The 23875-nt window shown below is 36.6% G+C and overlaps 1 protein-coding gene across 1 annotated transcript; it reads left to right on the top strand.

The window, feature by feature from the left end:
- Nucleotides 1-12915: 12915 nt before the first annotated feature.
- On the top strand, nt 12916-16297 carry LOC134795069 (alpha-(1,3)-fucosyltransferase 4-like). Its single transcript, XM_063766907.1, has 2 exons — nt 12916-13612; nt 15750-16297. Exons 1-2 carry the CDS (start codon nt 13113-13115, stop codon nt 16021-16023), a joined length of 774 nt encoding a protein of 257 aa, XP_063622977.1. The 5' UTR covers nt 12916-13112; the 3' UTR covers nt 16024-16297.
- The last annotated feature ends 7578 nt before the right edge of the window (nt 16298-23875 follow it).

The raw sequence follows: 23875 nt of genomic DNA, 5'->3' as shown, positions 1-23875 counted from the left end.
TTTTCGTTCAATAATATCTCCAGTACCCGGCATTTAAATTCTACTAATAGAATTTAAAACGAGTGGTCAATACCACTCGATTCCCAGTTTCTATCGCCCGTATTTCAAAAATTTGCATTTGGCTGTTTTCCACCGATTTCCGAGTGACGAAATCGAGTGCTCGAAATTCAATACAGACTGCTTCACAGGCTGAAAAGAAAATCTTTGAAACACTTATTCGCATAAATACGTATATATTAATAATAATATGGGCTATGTTACACATCGGTCAAACATAATACGAATATAAAAAAGCGGACAAGTTCGAGTCGGACTCGACCACCGAGGGTATCACGGTTCATTGAGATACAGTCTGGTGATAGACAGACGGACAGACAGACGGACGGACAGCGGAGTCTTAATAATTTTGGGTACGGAACCCTAAAAACGGATTTACGCGTTTTTGCTTAGTTCTGTTTTGTGGGTCATCAGTAATATATAATTATAGTTATTTACAAATACTAATATAAAGGATGTAACTGTGATTTCATGGTAATAATACCTATACAGAGCCTACAAAAAGCCCCGTAATAAGCATTCAGGGCACCTGGGAATCTCAAGAGTGGTCTCTCTCAAAGAAAAACGCTGTAACTATATAAGAATTTAATACGAAGATAAGTCCTTTTAGTTTCGAAGTGTAGGCAGGCAGAATCGAAGTTCGCCGGTAAGACTTTTAAAAGTCTAATTTTCCTTCATACGCGACCTGGGTACGGCGCGCTGGGAGGTAGGTAAGAATAGTGTGGATAAGCTTTTTTTGTACCACGTGTGGCAAACAAGCATACGGCTGGCTGATGGTAAGTGGTTATCGTAATATGGCCTGCAATTTCAGAGGTCACAAATGTACGTTGCCGAGCCCCAGCAACCTGTACACTCCTTTTTTTGAGAACTTAATAATGTACTCCCTGAAGAAAACCTTGACTGGGAGTTGATTCCATGGCTAGAACTTTCACGGAAGGAAATTCTTTCAACACTGCACTGTGTGCGACGTGACCATCATATACTTACTAGTAGGTTCCAGAAATAGATTGCATTAATAATAAGTCTGAGATGCGCTGGGCTATCTAGATAGTCTTAAGACTTAGTACATTATAGATCTAGAGCCACATTACACTTTAAACACAATAATAGGTCGAAATTTTGAACATTTATAGGTATGTGGAATTATGCAAAACTACGCAAAATCGTGAGCATAAACGCAGCTAATGTCATTAGTAACACCACTGTAATAAAGCTCATGGCGGACCATTAGTCGCATTTATACTATTGATGAACTATTGTGGATGGTCTCTCTTTAATATCGTTTACCGAAGAGCAGGCATTAAAGAGAGTACCTACCTACCACCACTCCACTCCAATCCTCCAAAATGAGAAGTTCTGAGTTGCAAAATGAGGCCTAGCTAGCAGTTTTGTTAAAAAAGGAAAGGCCCGAAATATAGTAGAAATATTGTGTGTCAAACCAATTTTTTTTTTATTAGAAAAAAAAAACTATCAATACTCACCCCTTTTTTGGGTGCTAGTACTAGTGTAAGACAGAGTTCGATTCTTTCTGTCTATGTTTGAAATGAGACAGTCCCTGGCCAAACTATAAAAGCTTGTCCATATAATACCAACGTGTCTAGATGTACCTAAAGGTACAGTTGAGTAAAGTTGGCGGTCCCAACTAGTATTCCGCTTCCAATCATAAGTTGCGAAGAAAGAAATTACTATGCATGCCGTGCATTAATTTATTACCTTTACTTTTGCAATGCATTAAATGTATTTACTTCAGGGTTCAAGTCTGTAACGTTTGTTTTGCAAAGCACGTGGTTGGCGGAAGGGCAAGCGATGACAGGGCAAGGCTTGAGGAAATGAGAACTTTAATGAAAAAATAAAATTATCTGTTTATTTTTAATTAAGAGGTTAAAGAGGTATTATCAAACTCAGTTACAAACTCTATATTTGGCCCCATACACAGTGGCCACTGTGTCAACACCACAGATCACGCTAAGCCACGATTCTTTTGAAGTGTCAAAAAAACCGACAACTTCCCGATTGCGCACCACTTTAGACAACTCATGGTCAGTCGTCCGCCATTGTATACCATTTCCCCTGTACAGAATGGCGCTGGCTTGTCATGGAACCATCCTTGACCACTGTGTACTGCGGCCTTAATAGAACAAAAATGTCATAATTATGTACTATCGACACATACGTAAGTAACGGCGCCATCATGGTGACTCAGGCCAATATCTTCCAAAGTAAGATACCCTAAACAATACAAAGTCTGTGACATAAGATCTTATGACACAGACGACAATAGTGTCAGTGTTATCTTGGCTTCTGTTGCATCTCAGACTGCCTACGCCGTCCCAGGGCACTGAGTTGTAGCCGCAAACAATATTCATGCGGCCATAGATTCAAGACGGGGTAGATGCAAGCTTTAATGTAAAACCTACCAACTATAGTCCAATACTGCAACTCTATGGTCCACAGGTACAAAAGGAAATGTCAATACCAATGTTCCTTTTGGTTTACTCCATGTTTTTTATTTCATTTATAAACATACCGTAAAATGGGGTGAGTAGGGTTCGCGGGGAGAGTTGGGTTATGAATGGGGAGAGAAGAGATGAAAGGGGGGTGAGATGGGATTTTAAGGCTACTGCTACAAAACTAATGTATTCCAATTTAAAATGGAGTTATAGTAATACTCATAATAAAAAAAATCGACCCAACAATCTTCCAAAATCACCTTTGTATGAAAACCCAACTCACCCCAAATACGAGGGACTACGGGGTGAGGTAGGATTTCCTGTTTATCGTCAAAGTTATGAAATGGAACTACCCAAAATAAAATAAAAACTAAAATACAAATGTCCGGAACACTTATTATATACACCATTCAGTTTGCATATGTAAAAATAAAATGTTATCGAGGTTTGAATTTCAGTTTTGACCCTACTCACCCCATTTTACGGTATCTACAACTTTACTAGTATTCGCATCTGCGTATACTCAAATTGGATATTTATTGGTCCCAAGGTTTCCTCTAACGCCAAGAATTTAAGACATCAACCATTTTAACAACAAACAAAATTAAAATCGTTTATTTCATAGTTAGATCGTGCGTATTGCGTCTGTATTTACTTAGATGTGGGCTCTGGAGAGGGGTCAAACAACAAACAATATTAACTTTATATCTGTAGTAGAAATGCTTGAAACTCCGCATCTAAAATACACAAGTTAGTCTAAACCATAGCCACCTTTGTCCGTACAGACCAGCCACAATATGCGATGATTCACTGCCTTCGATGTGTTTAGGTAGACCACCCGATTGTAAGTAAGAGTCACACATATCTATTAGCCGCTGCCATATAATAGAAGTTGAAAGAACTCTCATTTTAAAGGAATATTCGAAAATAACATGAACTTTGACACGAACATTCAGGGTAACATTCCATTTTTGATCGCAGCTGCACTACTAGTACGAACGCGTCGATGTTTATTGTGTACGAATTTCCATAGTAAAATGAATGGTAATGGTGCTGCTCTGTTGTTGGAAATGGACTGTCACCTTCAAGCAACATACGTACCTACTATAATTTCATTTAAAGCTATTTATTTGTACTACAAAAATATCGCGCAATTACCGGTAAACTGGGGTTACTTTTATTCGATAAACCGAGACACAGCGAATCTAGGTATTTAAAAACCGGTCAAGTGCGAGTCGGACTCGCGTTCCAAGTAGGGTTGCCAACCGTACTATATTATATAGTATTGTACTATATTTTGGCTCTCTATACTATATACTTTTTGAAAAATATATAGTACGCTAAAATACTATATTTCCGATTAAACGTATATTACACTCATGTTTAGTATTTTATCTAAAAGTACTATATTTTTTTTAAATGTACTATATTTTTGATGCCATATTCTGGAAAATACTATATTCCACCAAAAAAAAGTTGGCAACCCTAGTTCCAAGGGTTCCGTACATAAGTCCGACTCACGCTTGACTGCACATTTCTAATAGGTTTTCCTGTCATCTATAGGTAAAGAACTATTTTGTGTATTTTTTTTCAAAAAGTTAGACCCAGTAGTTTCAGAGATAAAGGGGAGGAATGGTCGGACAGACAGACAGACGCACGAGTGATCCTATAAGGGTTCCGTTTTTTCCTTTTGAGGTACGGAACCCTAAAAATGACCTTAACCCTTAAACCATTTGACATTCCTTTCTAGATAGAGTTAGATAGACCAAGAAAAGTCTGCAGAGATTTTGATAGCCCACGCAGTGCAAGTGCTATTTTAAACGCTAAACTTCTATGAAAATATGACGTATAAATGACAATTGCACAGCGTGGGTTATCAAAATTGCTGCAGACTTTTCTTGGTCTAACTCTATTCGACTTTGAACAGTAATTCTTATTTTAGAGATGCGTTTTTGTTTTACGAGTAAGTACGATAGCAAGTAATATTGCATCTATGGGCTTAGGCCCACTTGCACCATCCCACTAACCCGGGGTTAAGCGGTTAAATCGTTAACCTAGTGTCAAATTGTACTGGTAACCATGGCAATTCCAGGTTTAACCGGTTATCCCCGGGTTAGTGGAATGGTGCAAGTGGGCCTTAAGGGTTAAATCCTGTAATCTAGAAGCTTAATCGAGTAATCCAAGTCGGGCAGGAGCGTGGTCACCCGGATTGATTAGGGCTCATTGTGTCGCCCACAATCGTGATACACTCGCGATACACTGATGTAAGCTATTGTGGGACCTGTAAATACCTAGAAATACAGTAGGTAGATTTACTTTATTTATTTTTATTTTATAAATAGGGACATGTTACATAGACCTAGCCCCAAACTAAGCAAAGCTTTGTACTATATATTTATATTCATAGAAAACACCCATGACTAGGGAATAAATATTTGTGTTCATCACACAAATAAATGCCCTTACCGGGATTCGAACCCAGGACCATCGGCTTCACAGGCAGGGTTCACTACCCACTAGGCCAGACCGGTCGTTAGACTTAATACGTTTTCTCGCTTAATAGACCATTTTATGAATGTCACTAAGATGCGTTTTTGCGTGATCCTTCACTCGATCTCGCCACCAATAAAGCTGTCAAAAAAGGGAAAAAATTGTCATACATCTAAAGGGGCTTCACAGCTCCATTCATATTGCAACAAATCGCAAAAAAATATTCAAAGGGTGGCCGAACTCTTTCACCTCGCTAAGGAGTCCAAGGGCAAACAAAAATATGCTGAGATGACTGCTAATCTTCACTAGTTGGAGAGGCACCTGAAGAAGAAATAGAATAAAATTGCATGTGAAGTTAGATAATTGCCGGCTAAGATGGTGCAACGATTTCAATCGATCGATCAAATACCGACAATACCGAAGTCGCACTGTACCGCAAATGGAATGCAATCATTAGTGACGTTTTTGGAAGCCTATTTGCATCCTAGGCTGTCCTACTTTGACAAATACTCCTTAATGACCCTCAAAACAGTGAAAAGAAGTAAGATTTCCTCAGAGCCAGATAAAGGCTAAGCAACGCAGGTACCAGAGCGCCATAAATTGAGACCATCCTCCCGCGGACCAATTAGTGCAAGATGTTGCCTCGCGGCTCGCGCTTGGACGGCACATGCGAAAAGGAACCAGTAATAAATATAAATTTAAATTTACTGAAAGTCACCTGATTGATGATGTATCTAAAATCATTGCTGACGTCCAAACCTTTAAAGAAAACCGCAACTATTCAGTCGGTCGATTCGGTTTGGACATAAATATGAAGATTTGTTTTTGCACACAAATTGAAAGCATATTATTATATCGTCTCCGTGATATTGTCGGTAACAAGCCTTTATAGACTAAGAGCTAGACCTGGAAAATGGTATATGGTAATGAGGACAATAGTGGTATGATGATAAAATTAATGTTTCGCAGCTTTCAGTAAGTTATTTCTATTACCTATGCTTAAATCTACTTAATAAAATAAAAAATAAAATAAAAAGCGTTTATTTTCAGACAACAAGGTCCATGGTATTGATTAATACATTTCTTAGTTCCAGTAATGTATAATGCCATCCCGCCTTCTGCAGTCGCGGCAGACTCCAGTTTTTAACGAAACTCGTGAAAGCGTTAATTACTTTCACGGCAATTAATATGATTAAAACATCTATTTTGTAATCTTAGAATCTGTGGTCGACTGTCAGTTATTGAATAGCTGTGATATTTCCGAGTAGCAACTTCTAGTGGCAATTGTTGTGAGTTAACGCAAAATTGTGGTTTTTATTCTGAATTTTAATATGTTCTAAATCAAGGGCAACGGCCGCTATGAAGCTTGACAGTAGTCACGTTTTCCATTTATTGTCTGCCTCTTTCGCACTCATGAAATGTTCATATACTACATCGCTCCCTTTAGCTAACTTCAATTTTCTTAAAGCGTGAGCGTCATTCTTGACTTGTGGTGAAGGCCAGCCTGTTACAGACATTGTGTTAAAAGTTATGCTATTGGAAGTCGGTCAAAAAGCCCAAAAGTTGAATACACAATTTATTTCCCGTTATCAATACTGAACAACAATAACAACGGGATACGGACCAACAAATTGTCATTTATAACGTCCTATCCGTTGGAAACAATGTCCGATGAACAACGGGCTTGTTTGTGCATGTACATCGTATATTTTTGATACAACTACATATTATATGGAGAGTCAGTATTATAGGCCCAAATGAATTAATTTTCTTATGTCTTGATGCAACTTCTATTTTTAACGGACTTCTAAAAAGGAGGAGGTGATCAATTTGACCATATTTTTTTGTATGTAGGTATGTTACCTCCGAACTCCGTCATTTCTGAACCGATTTAGATTTTTTTTTATATTTTAATGCAGTCCCTAGTTGTCCCGTTTTTGTCAAAACTCGGTTCTGATGATGGGATCCATGAGGCCTGAAATAGATTTCATCTTTAACCGATTTCTTAAAAGTAGGTTTTATGGGAATGAATATTTCTTAAATCAATTAAATATATCCATATTCTTCTTAGTATGAATCTGTATTATAGTTGGACCAAGAAAAGTCTGCAGATGCGGCTATCAAAATCGCTGCAGACTTTTCTTGGGTTAACTAATTTTAAAGGAATGTATCCTTTCACCCTAATTAACCCCGTATAACGATGTAACGAAATATTTACACCAACTAGAATCCCAGCCATTCGCAGCTACCACAGATTAGCGCTACGTCACAAATATTCCAAGATGGCGGACGCGCAGGCATGCAGGGCATCGCTGGTATTCCGCGAATTTTACTGGAATTCTGGCTGGCATGGCAATCAGCGATAGTTGCTAATAGTGGCTTCGGTATAGTTTTATAAGTAAATTTCTGCAGTACGGTACGCCTATTTACCTAGTCAGTACAAAAATGCGGCCAATTTGACAAATGTAAGCACGTGGTACCTTTTCTATGACATGACAGGCGATCACGTGATGCTTTCCATAGAAAATTATGCGCCAGAAGCTCCGACCCGGACACGGCCCGTTCTAACGTGAGTCATCCTTTATACTGACAAATCGATTTAACTACTATATGGCGCACCACACACGGGCTAAATTTGCCAGAAATTTAGAGTCTGAATCTGAATGTCTGAAAAAACGATTTTTTCCAGACATGCTTTGGTGTCTGGAAAAAATCGTTTTTTAGCGATGGAACCGCCTATTGTTTACATCAACTTGTGTTGATGTTTTTCTGTACTTACTATTTTCTTCTATTAGGTAGGTATTAAAAAAATAGTATTGTGTTGTTCTTCTCTATTCCATGACCTAAAAAATACCAAATACCAGAGCCGTATTGCATAACAAACTACAACTAATATTACAAGCGGAACTCCTTTTCTAATATCAATAATTAAAAAATGAGTTCCGCTTGTAATACTAGTTGTAGTTTGTTATGCAATACGGCCCAGTAATTTTTATAATTTCCTCCATGAAGACAAACGACAAATGGAGATAAATATCGCAGATAGCGTCTGTGCGGAAAGAGAAGAGTCATATAATGTATCGGTTCCCTTATATTCCACGACTCTTCTCTTTCCACACAGACTCTACCTACTTTACCATTTCCATATCACTGAACGAAACACTCAAACTGTCAGATTTTATTCCTATGTTTACATAAAAAGACAAGTACATTTGGCTTTAATGGCGCTTACGCTTTTTTGAAATTTGTAGTCAAAATCAGAATTGTCACAGTGAGCTTTGGGTATTACAAGGCTTACAGTATTTTCCACTCCTATGTTTGTTAAAAATACAAATAAGGGATTTTAACCGGAAATATATTCCTTTCATAAAAATCGTTAAATACTTACAAATGGGTTTTTACCTTTTACCCACCTACAGTAGGTAAAAGGGTGCCGAGTCAAGCCAAACTCACGTATCTTTGAAATGGCCATTTCGAAAAAAAACGACGTTAAAGTTTAAAACAAAGAACTTATCATAACTTACAAAATAATGCTCCATTTTTGATTTTTTTATATAATACGAATAAGAAGTACAGGAACCACCGACGAGACGTATTTAAAACTAAAATTCTATTTATATTAATTAATTATGCCAAATTAAAAATATGGACGGTCTAAATTTGCATCCATTTTTAAGTTACGCGAAATGCGGTATCTACAGATACGGTAATATGGCGTCGGCCTTTACTCCGTTGGTAGCACAACCGATACGGACGGTGTTATGCCGATCTCCAGTATCTTAATAGTGCTTTGAAATCACATAGGTAACACTAAAAGAAAAGTCACATTTTTGGGAAAGTAGTTTAATGAATACAGTAATAATTAAAAATAATTGGTAAATTCTGTTTGAAATAAAAAATGGTCACCAAACCTCCAGGGACCTCTATAACAAACATAGTACTTAATCTGTAATTTCAACATAATTTTTGATATCACTTTTTTTTGGAACATAAAAATTTATAATTTGACCATTAAACCATCAAGCCGTAACTTACACATGCTGCGCTCGCGACAGGTATCTACAAGTACGGTTACGCCAAAATCATGTACCTGCCTACTACCGTGCTACCTATCGAAAGTTTCCGCAGATTGGCAAACCTCGAGCGTGTCGCGCTTGTTAAGCTTATTTGTGGTAACTAAAGATACGGGAATAAGGCATAAATAAGTAGTTAAAATCGGAGTTACAGTATTTTGACAAATTAGTTTTATGTTTCGTTCGTCAGATACCTTGGTTATATGGTATGCGTATGCAGGGTTACGATAAGTATACTACTTATTTATTTATCGATACTTTTACTACTGGAAATAAATGAACATTAAACATGTTTTCGGGATTTTTTTCTATTAAGCCAACTTCAACCTTTTAAGGTTTTGGTTAGCGCCTGCTCTTGCAAATACAGCTTATACTGTGTTCATGTGTTATTATTATGTATTAAGCTTAGTAATGAAAGTTAGGTTAAGGTACTAACGTTGAAAATGAGTGCATCATGTCACCGTTAAACGTAAGTTTGGCGAACCTAATATAGGTTTAAAATGTACCATACTTTTCTGAAAAATAAAGTCTAGTTTCAGACACTGAAACGTTATTCGAAGTCAAAAGTACTGCTTTACGCATTTTCTATGGTGATATCATGTTCAAAGGGAGAAACTAAAAGTGATTTCTGAACACGTCTTAGACTTCACCCTTTATAAAACTATACATATGCCTCCAAGTGTGAAGGCAGCCTCCCAGTTGTCACGTGCCTCAAAAGGGGTATATTTTTATGGAATACGTAATTTTGTTTGACTTCATACGCGATGTCCATATTTGCCGAAGACTCCACGTCCTACATGCAAAGAGCTGGGCATGTGTCCATAGTTGTCCGATACCGTCACGATATTTTATAGTATACCTAACATATTATACATAACGAGCCGAATAGCGAACACGAATATGTGGACAGTTGGATACCAGAAAATGGACCTCTTCCTATTTACTTCGTCATTCGCCTAAGCCACAAGCACGCATGTGAAAGTCAGGATTAAATAATAAATAGATGGTGATCACGGATCACTTAGGTTGTCTGAAGTAGTATGACAAATACGAACGTACCTATCCGAGAAAATACGATGGAAAATAATTATACTACTCGTACATTCGTAAGAGCAAAGAAAAGCAAGGGGAAGATGGATGGAATGGATGGTTTTTAAGTACATTTCGTGAGGTTATTGTACTTTCGTATACATACCCATGGCTCAATATACATTAGCCATCTAGGAATGTGGAGAATGGTGACACGTCCGTAATGTCAAGAATATGATATAGAATGTATAGAATTTGAATGTTTGTGATTAATAACATAATAACCGTTAGATAAAGATATTGATGTATGTTTTAGGCACTCCATATGTAGCACAAAATGGATGAACAATCGTTGAGAAGAATCGATAAGTATATAAAATTGTAATGAATAGAGTCTGTGCGGAAAGAGTCGTAGCCATGTATGGGGCCCAACACATTCCACGAATCTTTACTTTCCGAACAGACTCTAGTGATTTGGAGAAATATTTCGTATTGTTTGACAATGGAACTGCGCACCGCCTCTAACGAAACAGGTCTTAGCAAATAGAGGGAGACATCGACGGATAGGAAAAAAACGGGAGCTTTTCGGCGCACTGTCGCCTTTGACGGCAAAGTGCTCGCTGTTTGCCTTCGGCGTGTGATGGCCTTTACTTTGTTTATGGGTTAATTTCGCCTTATTTTTTTATTTAACCCTTCTTTAAAGTAGCAAGAAGCTGAAGTGTCGAAAATATTAATGTAGTATAGTACTTAGTAATAAAGGCATCAAGATTGACGGCGTATACCTAATCCATCTGCGATTCGCCGATGACATTATTATCTTTGCTGTAAACCCAGATGACTTGCAAAGCATGCTCCAAGACCTAGCAAACGAGAGCAGGAAAGTTGGTCTAGCACTAAACGCGACGAAAACTAAAATACTAACAAATAGTAGAAATATGCACCACGACATAAAAGTAGACGGCGAGAAAATAGAGCACGTGACAGAGTACATATATTTAGGCCAAGCCATTTCATTTGATGATTTAACCGTAAAGGAAATAAATAGAAGGATAGCTTTAAGTTGGAAAAAATACTGGAGTTTAAAAGAAGTTCTCAAGAACAAAGACATAGATATAAAAATTAAAAGTAGATTATATGAAGTAGCTATTTTGCCTTGTTTGACGTATGGGTGTCAAACATGGGCACTGCGAAAACAAGAAGAAAATAAACTTGCCATACAACAGAGGAAAATGGAAAGGAGCATGTTAGGAATTCGGCTATCGGACAGAATAAGCAACTTACAAATTAGGAACAGAACGAGAGTGCCTGATGTCGTAAAACAAATAAGAATCCTAAAGTGGAAATGGGCTGGGCATATCTGTCGCATAAATGATGGCAGGTGGACTAAAACAGTGACAGACTGGACACCTCGCAACGGCCACAGGAAAAGAGGTAGACCCAGGAAACGTTGGGAAGACGTGTTCCGCGAAGTATGTGGACCAACATGGAGAAGACGGGCTATGGACAGAGAGGATTGGAGAGAAACGGGGGAGGCCTACGCCGCTCAGGCGACTTTCATAAACAAACGTGTTTAATAGAAGTAGAATTTGTAAATAAACATTATGTAGTGAAAAACTTTAAATAATATAGTACGTGTTTTAGAATTTAGTTTTATATTTTAAGTTAGTTTTATAATCCAAAAATCACAGTACAATATTTTTAAGTTTAATGTAGTATTTTTAAATTGTAAAGTGTTTTATGATAGATTAAAGGCTTTTTTATTTTTATTTTATTATAGTACTTGATAGTACCTATAGAATGTATGATTTCATAAAAAATAAGCTAATAAGCTTCATAATTTATTTCAGTTTATGAGCTTATTATACTAGTTTATTATAATACCAAGAACCCGTCTAAGTTAACTTTGCACTGACTTGTACAGAACAAAGTGATGAGTGTCATTTAAACGTCACAGAAGTTTTCGTACTTTTCGTAGAAATTTGACATTAATGATGACATTATCACACTTTGTGATTGCAAATACCATACAGAGTTGTCGGACCAAAAAAAGTCTGCAGCTGATTTGATAGCCCACGCAGTGAAAGTGTTATTTTAAACGTCAAACTTCTATGAAATTGTCATTTATACGTCATAATTTCATAGAAGTTTGACGTTTAAAATAACACTTTCACTGCGTGGGCTTAGTGGGCTATCAAATCCGCTGCAGACTATTCTTGGTCTGACTTTAGCTCGGTCCCACTTTAAAGTCGGATATAATGTATTGGTTCCCTTATATTCCATGACTCTTCTCTTTCCGCACATATCTTACTCCGAGGCACATATACTCTAACAAAAAAACTTTGTGGATCTAATTCGGACACATTGACATTTCGTGTCACCGTCATATAAATAATTACAAAATTATTTACACATTATTCCAAGAATAAATCTCTCATTGTAATTACAACATATCACGGAGGTTACTAGGAAATGGTACGCGAGGAGAAATACCAAAGTCTTATTACGCATTTCGTTTGTTTGATACAAAGTTATTTGTTTACAAGCATTGGTTGTGTGCAATCTCCAGACATCAGTCATTCTTCGCAATCGACGTTATTAAGACACCGCAATGGTCATTACAAAGTCTAGAAAAGTGGCAAAACTATTCTTCATACTTACTTTCTCCGGTTTAGTTATGTATGTAGTATTGGCTTTTTATTCTCTTCACAAAGCACAAATGAGTGAGCATACCGCCGAAGAAAGAAGAAATTGGCAAGATGTTTCCCAAAAGATTGATCTAAGCTTGAAATACATATTGCTGGAGACGAAAAATCCAGAGTTATTTTCACATATAGAAGGCCAAAAACTGTTTTTCGATTACCAATGCCCGCATTTCTTGTGTTATTTGACAACGAATAAGAATCGGATAAGTGCTAAACAAGAGTTTGACGCTGTGATCATAAATGTGACTGATGTGTCTAAAAATTATTTGCCTCTATCACGACCAAAGAATCAACGATATATATTCTATGGCATGGAACCATCAGATGAAGTGCCTGTCTGCAATCCGCACGCTGATAACTTTTTTAACTACACGTGGTCTTATAAACTGGACTCAGATATTGTAAGTCCGTTTTTTGTGGTGCGTGATATGAACGGCTCTGCTGTCGCTCCAAGTCTGTATGCTGAATGGACAATGAGCTTGCCTAAATCATCTCAAAAGCTGGAAGAAGTCATGAAGTTTAAGAATAAAAATAAAGCTGTTGCTATGCTCGTTAAAGGCTGTAAAGATAATGAAGGAAGAATCTTTGCTGAAAAATTAAGAAAGGCTTTGAAAGTGTATTCGGAAGAATTGGATGTTTTTGGATGTAAAAGGAGTTACCCACTGGCAGGCAGTGGTGCAGTTATTGCAAGGGAGTATTACTATGTTCTGGTGACGGCAGGGACGGCTCAGGACTATGTTACGGATAAAGTATTGAAGGCGTATTGGAATAATGCTGTGCCTATTATTAGGGCACGAGCGGATCTTACCAAGTAAGTTTTGTTTTTTTTTTTTATTTTATTATAACATCTATTTTTACACACGTGTGAAAATAAATATTATGATTGTATTATAGTTGTTGTCACACCAACGTCGTTGTACCTATACGAAGTAAGTGTGTAAATATAGGTAGTTATTTATTTTATTTTTATTAATAAATGTGTAGGTATTGAGACCGCCAACTGACCCATGGCACTTTATATAAGGTGCTACTTTATTAGTTGCAGATATTTATACAGCTGATAGTACTTTGTTCCTGGAGTATATTTAAGTATGAAACATTATAGCCTTTACGATGTTTTTTGGAGGAAACTGAAAAACTAATTTGCTACGTAAAAACACCCTGTTAATGTGATTATTAAATGTGAACTCATTGAACAGATTCTAGTACCTATTTTACCTGGCACCTAACTGTCTGGCCACTTTATCCTAATAACCTTTTGCAGTTTTCCTTATAATTTTTTTTTTCGGTAAATTAAAACAAAAGAAAAATTAATTAAATATTCTTAATTTTTATTTAAAGTTAAGTAATTGTTTTAAAGTAAACTATCACCTGTTAAAATATCTGCAACTAATAAAGTAGCACCTTATATAATAACACAATTTTGCTTATGACGTGACTTTATTCGCAGTAATCGCAGTATGTCTGTATTCCGCAACAATTAAATAATTTAATTAAAATTCAACCTTTTGCCGCAAGCGCACGACCCAATTCAATTTGCATCATAAAATATATCATTAGCATATGCAAGAATTGAGCACAAGTTTACAATGGGATGAAATCGCTTTTTAGCGATATGACTGGCTGTTGTCTACCTCTATCTATCTCTGTATCTTTAGGTACTTAAATAAAAGTAAACATATAATTTGAACATTTTCGGGTACTTATAACATTTATTGATTAACCAACCAAATACAAAACCGGACTTCCGGTTCGAGCGCCATCTTGATGGCACGCGTCGGGATCAATTGCTTTGTTTTTTGCTCATTAATATTGTTTAAAGTGTAATATCGATAGCCTATTATACAGTAAACTAATTTGGTAGTGTGCAGTGAATGGAGAATTTATCTTGAAGCACGTTTAACCATCATTTTGGAGTCAATGGCCGGTTGTCCACGTGTTTCTTGTAAAGCCCGCTATCGCTTTACAAGAGCTAAATCACCGTACACTGTCTTGTACTAACCGTACAATTTCAATCGTTTTACCCTGCTACTACGAACTTGACACTGGCGAAATAGCCCCAATGGGCTGAAGCCATAATTTTAAAAGAATGAAATACAAAACCTCCTGGATCTGTCACTGAACGATCTGACTTTAACCTACATTATTTGATGATGTAATGTTTTCATCTACCCTCAACTGGCTAAAGAAGCCATTTGAATAGATTTTGTATACTATTTTATACACAGGTATTAATACAATAGTTAGCACCATATTGTGTCCTGAACTGTCAACGTTTTCATAGAATATTTGGAGATCGTACGTTGAATTTCAGTACACAAACATTGCGAGTGAATGTTCACTTCTACTGGCTAACGAGCAAAAATTAGAAAAAACTTTCGCGTATACTTCTTTCAAAGTTAGTAAAAATGCATTATAAAAGCGACTCGACTGACACTTCATTCTATCAAAATCTATTACCGTCGAACACACGATACAAACATGAGTAATATGTTACTCACATAAACTGCTAAATTCATAACTTTTTCCGTAGGTAAGTACTCGGTTAAAAAGACAGTTTATAGGTATAATTATGCCTTTCTTCTTCTTCTTCCTCGTGTTGTCCCGGCATTTTGCCATGGCTCTTGGGAGCCTGGGGTCCGCTTGGCAACTAATCCCAGGAATTGGCGTAGGCACTAGTTTTTACGAAAGCGACAGCCATCTGACCTTCCAACACAGGTAAACTATGCCTTATTGGGATTAGTCCGGTTTCCTCACGATGTTTTTCTTCACTGAAAATCGACTGGCAAATATCAAATGATACTTCGTACATAAGTTCCGAAAAACTCATTAGTACGAGCCGGGTTTGAACCCGCGACCTCCGGATTGCAAGTCGCACGCTCTTACCGCTGGGCCACCAGCGCTTACCTATGCCTTTAAAAAAGATTAATCCCAAATTCACTTTTCAGGTTCCTCCCTACAGGGTCCTACATCAACGCTCATCTCCACACCCCCGGGCAGATCGCAGCCATCGTCCACTACAGCATCAACAACCCGTCCGTTTACCGAAGCTTCTTCAAGTGGCGGAACTTCTACACCTTCCACAAACGAGAGGAGTTCGACGGGATCTGCCAAATCTGCAGGCTTCTCAATGATAATGCTTTGTTTTACTCCAATTCCAGTGCGCATTTGAGAGAGTGGTGGGAGTCCAGTAGCATAAGTAAAATTAAATGTGCGTATTAAACTATGTTTCTTTTTTTAAATATTGAACCGATGTTAGTACATTCGGCATCAAATAGTATGGTGACGGCCAAATATATCGGAAAAAATCCTTATTTCTATGGTATCTTATTTTTTTTATATTTTATTTTTCCCACATAAGTATACAAGATACAGTGGTGTCCGTCGTGTACAATACATTGTTGTTACATATATCAGTTTGTATTATTAGTAGTAACAATTAAACACTTATACAGACTTAGTATCTACTCTTTACGTTACAATATCACAATCATCCCAAATATTTTTATCAGTTAAAAAATCTGATATTTTATAGTCGTTGATTTGTTAATTATAGATAAGTTGTTAAAACTAATTTAACTAATAAAGCCTCTTAGTTAAATTGGTTTTCATAACTCTTTTAAATGGACGGTGTGGTAAATCTGTTATGTGACGTGTATGTTATGTGTTATGTGTGTAGCGGCGCGATTCGGGAAATGAATTAGAGCAAGCGCCAACCGCCATAAGGTACCTTTTTCCGTGGAACGTCACATATCTTTACTATTTCAAGTATTTCATATCTAGTGAATCTCTTATTCATTTCCCGAATCGCGCCGTAGGTATTTTGGGGTGAATTTCAACAGGTCCAAAATTTACCTAATTTTGGTGGGATTTTTTATTTTTGAAGTTTATGTCTAAATTATGTATCGATAATACGTACGTAACTAGTCACAATCGATATTGTGTAGTAATGGCCTTTCATTATACATAGTAGTTTTCGAGATATTATGATTTTAAAAATTGATTGCCACCAAAATTAGATTTACTGGCCACCATCCCTATTATAGTCTGTATCTTTAGGTATTTCAATAAAAGTAAACGAAATCTACCCTCAAATGGCTCCTTAAGCCAGTTGAGGGTAGATGAAAACATTACACGATCAAATAATGTAGGTTAAAGTCAGTGCAATTACAAAATGTGAAATTTTGTTTTATTGTAAAGTATTTATTTTTTACTGGTATAATCAATGCACTTAGTCATTAGTGCTGTGAATACAAAATATAAATTTATCCAGTCACGTCCAGTCCAGTCACGTACCTACTTCGTACTATGAAACTAAACTATGTGACAAAGACCAAAAGTCGGGGAACAAGTAGGACAACAATATTAATACATCATCATCATCATCATCATCACCATCTCAGCCATAAGACGTCCACTGCTGAACATAGGCCTCCCCCTTATTAATACATATACCGATTTATTTATACAGAAATTAATTGGTTTATTATAAAACACAATTCCACTAATTAGTAATTAATTAGTAATTAGTGGAATTGTGTTTTATAATAAACCAATTAATTTCTGTATAAATAAATCGGTATATTATGTATTAATATTGTTGTCCTACTTGTTCCCCGACTTTTGGTCTTTGTCACATAGTTTAGTTTATAGTACGAAGTAGGTACCATTACATAAGTTTCGGCCCGGCCGAATGGTTCGGCCGTTTTTTGGACGAAACCGAAACTACGGCCGAAACATGATCTTTTTGCCGAAATTGGCCGAAACCGAAACCGAATCTTCGGTCGGACTAGTACTAAAAAGATCTCTTATCGTCGTGCGTAGTATCAAAGATGTGTTACGATATATTTGGCGATGTGGCTATTACAATATATTTGATGCTGATTGTACATAGTGTACATACAGTGGTATTAACTAAAATGATAAAGTTAGTGCAGCTCAAGGTAATGATTATCAACGCGAATAATTATCGTGATATGAAGGGCTCTGTTTTCTTATACTTACTGAATATTTTCAGTTTTGTGTTTAATTTTGATAAAATTATTACGTGCTGCGGTTGTTACATGTTAATTTTAATAAAGAATTTACTTAGTACCTTCCCAATTATTATTATTATAACTATTTTTGTATCTCCGTCTTGTATTTCACGGGCCTATAAATCCCTTCCTTTTCTTTTGATAGGCTGGCGTGGGGATATAGATGCAACACGTAGATGCCCTTTGGAGAGCTTTTATGCCATGTAGAACTATAACAATTTTTATCTACACACATATCATAAACCCTCTATGACGCTGTCAAAATCCGTAAATAATGGCCCACATTACGATAAACTGTTTTGTTACAGCAAATTTCTTATCTGTGAAAATGTGGTAATAGCTTCATTACTATATCAAAATCGATTTGGTAATGCATTCAAATTTCGAACATCTCTGAAAAAAAAAACAATTTGATTTGACCCCTATTCTAATATCAGTCGAGATGACGTTTTATTCGAAATCAAATGACAATTGGATACAATATTGACAAATCCCGCATGTAAGTTGGTATCGGACGATATGGTAATTGACCCCGACTCTAGTTTGTCTCTGAATTAAAAAAAAACTACGGATGCGTGACATGCGTGAAAAAAGTTTTCTTTTGCCGCCATTTGACGTACAGTTTATATTTTAATTAGTTTGTAAGTAAACAATAATTTGTTTTGTTGTTTTTAAAGTAACTATAATAAAAGTTTCGTGTAAAATGTGCGATAAAAATATTTCGGAGACGCCAGCTCATATCCGCGAGTTCCGCCAGAGAGGAAAGTGCCCCAATGTCGGCTGTAATATGTGGTTAGTGAATATATCATAGAAAGTTTATATGTGTGTAGATCAAGCAGTGTATGTAACTGTACATAATTAGGCATTAAAACATTCGTGTGATACTATTATGAAACTCATTTCATTCGTTTCATAAACCCACACTCGTATTTTAATGCCTTTCATTATGTAGCAGTCACATAAACTACTATTATTTTATATTTGTAAGAAAAAACGCACAAATTATGTCACTAATAGGGAATAGTAGGCAAAGCTCTGCGTAGGTGGCACCTTTGTGGCACAAACAAACCACATTGACAAATCACACGTCACGTCAATCACATGGCCTACCGCGAAACAAGAAAATCGAAATTTCGTTATCTAATCTCTCTATCACTCGAATCTCGATTTTCGCGTTTACCGGTAGGCCCTTGTTAACAAACCGCCTTGATGCATCAATGTCATATTTTATTGTCTGTGAAAACTTGTCAAAAAACAGTTTAAGGCAGAGTATGTATAAGTTAGTCTATGAATTTACTAGAGTCAGTAGTGCTGCACTCTGGCGGCAGAACATTGCAGTAATATCCCCTATTCAAAAGATAAAGATGGTTTACCTGAAGGATTTAAAATATAAACATAAAAGTAATATATTATAGTAGGTATTAAACAAATCGCCCTTGAACTTATGAAGATATCCCTTTCTGTATTAATGACATTTTATCATTTCAGTGACATTTTCTTGTCCCGAAATTTCCGAAGAAAATAATCTTGACATTTAACTTAAATCGATTTATTTCTTACCCTCGTATTTCATGGCAATTTGAACCTTATTTGGAACATGATAGAGTTTAAATTTCCTAATTATTTCTGGAAAATGTACGACGTTAAGAAATTAGTCTACTGAAATATCATATCAACCCTATCCTAAAGAACATTAATAAAAATCGGTGCTTTCATATTTAGACGCAGTTTAAGGTAAATGATCCAATCCACAAAACCGGAGACGCGTTTAAGGTGCATAATTTCATTCAGCAATAATACTCTCAGACAGAGTGATGGCAGGTGGACCAAAATGTTGACGGATTGGTGGCCGCTTTCGGATGAAAGAAGCGCCTGGCGTCCGCTAGCTCGTTGGGTGGATGACATTCGGAAAATCGCGGGGCACTTTTGGATGAGACTAGCCCAGGACCGGAATAAGTAGCGTACACGAAGAGAGGCCTATGCTCAGCAGTGGGCGACTGAGGGCTAGAATGATGATGATGATGACTCTTGGCTCACACAATACTTTCATATTTTAATCCACGTGGGATATTATCGTTCATTCTAAATACTTACTATATGACAAGTTAAAATACCCGTTAATAGGAATTGATAACTTTTGCAGCATAACCAGTTTGGTTTCAGAATTAGCCGGCATTATGAATTGTTGGAATTACACGAATATTAACATAATTCTACAATCTACATTTATTTTAATAAAATAGCTGCAAACTGCTTAACTCAGAACCTAGTTTTATAAATATAAAAATATTCTTGTGATTCCTAAAAACAAAATTAGATAACTATTATATACCTCTTTTAGTTAATAAAAACAAAATTAACTAACTGCCTCTTATAGTTCCTTTATTACTCCATTGTATTTCGATTTTAATTCTTTGATTCTACACTAATCTACTTCAAAAACGAAGTCAAAGAAAGCACGCGTGTAATTTTCTAAATCACAAACATTACAAACGAAATTCCCCGAATAATATTCAAGCTCCAGGAACTGTCTCCCAATATCAATCACTTGAATTATTAAAGTCACCTTTTGTATATTTCTTTTGCATCAGAATGGCGCGCCTGTGATAGACATCCCCCGAGACAGATTTATTATTGAATACTTTTTATCCCTACTTCATACACACAGTATCTACACTCTAGATAGTGCATATATATTATATTGTGGAGAATACTGTGTGCTATGGGGAAATTAAAATCGATGACGCTTGACGTAGTGAAAATATGCAGATTATTGTTTCCATACCTATGTACTTTAAAATTTCACGAACACCGGCTGAGAAATGCCGCTAATATAGAGGAGAACATAAAAAATATTGCATTCTATAAGCCGGGCAGTCAGTAATTATAATGTTGGTCGCCAGGTAAAACTTACTTTCATAATTTTATTAATGTTAGTGTAAGTAATATTGACAAATTTGACCGATAGGAGAAGTAAAACTACTAAAACTAGGTGGCTCTGTGACGTGTAGACTTAAACTTCGCGAACCCATATACTTAGATCCGCTATTTTGAAAAATTACTAAGGGATCATCCATTAATTACGTCACACGAATTTCTAGGTTTTTTTACCCCTCCCCCCTCCTTGTCACACTTGGTCACATTTTACAAACCCCTCCCCCCCTGGTGTGACGTCACATTTTAGGCAATTTTGTTTTCAACGAAATCGACAATATTAACTCGGCATTATTTTTTTAATAAAAAAATATTTTTGATATATAAATATTAGTAATTTTATAACACAACGAAAGTTACATCCAAAATCTCATTATTTAACTGTACAGCGAATAAAAAAATATAAATTAATTTTCGGTTACTGATGAAGTTAAAGTGACATCACAATGTTTGTGACTCCCCCCTCCCCCATGTCACAACATGTCACATTTTCTTGACCCCCTCCCTCCCCCTAAACGTGTGACGTAATTAATGGATGACCCCATTAAATAAAATGATATTACGTAAGAGAGTAGGTACAGCACTTCAAATAAGCAGCGTATAGGTTTTTCAAAGGTCGGCAACGTGACACTCCTGAAGCCACCCTTGCACGTGTCCATGAGCTACGGTAGTCGCTTCACATTAGCCAGGCCTTATATTTGTTTGCTACTGGCGTAGCATAAAATAAAAAATAACGTAGTAGTTAAATATCATTAAATACTTAATATACGCTCCCAAAAATGTCTGTTTAATTTTTCTGGTGTATGTGTGCCGAGTGCCTTCCAAAAGCGGTATCCACTGTATCCAGGGGAGGTAATCTACACGTGCCGTAACCTGACAATACGACGATTGTCCATCCATCTTCCTTCGTTTTCTTCCTTGGATTTTTAGGTTGTTTATTCAGGATGGGCGTTTGGGGTGTTCTGATTTATTTTAAGTTTTGAATAAGTTTATGATATAAGAAAGATGGTACCTGCCGTCCAGTGAGGCTATTTGGAATTTTTATATAAAAGTGGGCACTGACGAGCCTTCCAACAGTCCAAATAGCTTGGCTGCAATCCAAAATCGGTCCGTGAATGTCAAAAACCTACAATGTTTAATACTAGTGGCTCTGTGAGCTGTAGACCTCGCGAGCAGAGTTTAAAACTGAATAAATGTATGGTTCCGTTGTTTTGAAGAATTTAGAGAATCTAATTTGACCATAAAAACTTAGCTATCAATTGCTTACAAAATTCGGGAATTGGTTTAGATATGCGACCTGTAGAGTAGAACATATGGACATACGAAACAATTTTTGGCTAACAGGCCAATTCAAACTTACACTGATATCAGAAAGACATCTAACTGATGTCATTTAGTTATCGTGCATTTCACTCGTTCTTGTCCGTACATGTATTGGCGCAAGCGAGACGCACGATGACTACTAAATAACATGATAAAAATATCATCCCGATGTCAGTGTACGGTCGATGCCCCTTAAGTATACACGTCGCCATACTAATTGTATAGAAAAGTGGATAGAGTTAGACCAAGAAAAGTCTGCAGAGATTTTGACAGCACACGCAGTGCCAATGTTATTTGTGCCAGTGTCAAAATCTCTGCAGACTTTTCTTGGTCTAACTCTACCTATGTTAGGAAACCAACATTACCTTTGAATTAACCTGTAAACTGCAACTAAGAATCTTTGTGCGCGAGCGTGGCCCATAATTTCCGAAAATCATTTTTTCTTCGAGGCAATTACTCCGTTCTCATATTTTGCGTTGCCCATAATTTCCCGAAATCATTCATTCTCGCCGGAAGACGCTGGATGCGGGTCGCTTCCAACCGGCACGTATGGAGGTCCAAGGGGGAGGCCTATGTTCAGCAGTGGACGTCTTATGGCTGAGATGATGATGATTCATTCTCGGTAGCAATTACTCCGTTCCCATATTTTCCCAATGGTTTTCTTCCGCAATCGCCTATTTTTAATATTTTTAAATTAATCTTTTCCTTATAGTTTTCGTTCTTTTAAATATCTAGGATAATATTTTCTTGTTACTGTATGTTAATAGTGTAGTAATTATATTTGTTACTTGTAGGTATTTCACATACAACAAATATCAAAAACACTAAAATTAAAACATAATCTAAAAAACTACAAGTAAAAAACCAAACGCTGTCAGCCAATAACTCTAACCATACCTATCACTGGGAGCAGATTCGTTTTTAGGGTCATCAAAAAAAAATAACCCTAACCTACCTATCTCTGGGAGCAGTTTCGTTTTTAGGGTCATCAAAAAAAAAATAACCCTAACCTACCTATCTCCGGGAGCAGTTTCGTTTATAGGGTCATCAAAAAAAATAACCCTAACCTACCTATTTGAAAAAAACCTGGTTATTTCTACCACTAGCATTAAAAAAAAGAGAAAATATGGAGATAGAGAATATTTAGTTAGTGAAAAAAAAACCTACTGGTTATTTTAACTACTACTGGGATTAAAAGGAAAAGGGAATAAATTGAGAAAAGGAAAATTTAGTTTATGAAAAAATGTACACGAAAAATTAAATAAAGCGAAGAAATTCCACTGGGAAAAAATGAGAACGGAGTAATTGCCTCGAAGAAAAAATTATTTGCGGAAATTATGGGCCATTTTAGCGAGGCGATCCAAATTAAAAGGCTCAGTCTAACTAACATTCTTGTTTAACTAACATTATTGTTAGTTAGACTTTGAGCCCGGGAAAGCGCAACGTACGAGCAACCTACAGCTAGTTCTAGCCCTAGGCAATGTTAACCCCTGCGATTTATGGATGGTGACCGCCCATGCTATAAACGTAAGTGGAAATTGACTCCTGGAACAGCCATGCCCTTGAACTAAAACCGCTAAAAAATGTTCAAACAAAAACTCAAACGAATACGCTTACCTCGCGCTTCGCGCTCGCTTGATCAATCAGCAATACGATGTTTAAGTGCAAAAAAAAAAAAAAAAAAATTGCATTTATTGGGGATCGAACCGGGTACCTATTCCCATATCCTTGCTTGTAAGCGTCTTTCCAACTTCGCTATGATAGCATTTAGATGAGCTGAC

The sequence above is a fragment of the Cydia splendana genome, chromosome 11 (genome assembly GCF_910591565.1).
Source record: "Cydia splendana chromosome 11, ilCydSple1.2, whole genome shotgun sequence".
NCBI classification, from domain to species: Eukaryota; Metazoa; Arthropoda; class Insecta; order Lepidoptera; family Tortricidae; genus Cydia; species Cydia splendana.
Note: the sequence above shows the minus strand (reverse complement) of the source record. Positions and strands in the feature narration are given on the sequence as shown.

Bases quoted from the DNA above. Each gene is read 5' to 3' on its own strand.
- LOC134795069 (XM_063766907.1), top strand. From the start codon at position 13,113: ATGGAACCATCAGATGAAGTGCCTGTCTGCAATCCGCACGCTGATAAC. The intron at 13,613-15,749 runs GTAAGTTTTGTT...TTCACTTTTCAG, and splicing joins GCACGAGCGGATCTTACCAA to GTTCCTCCCTACAGGGTCCT.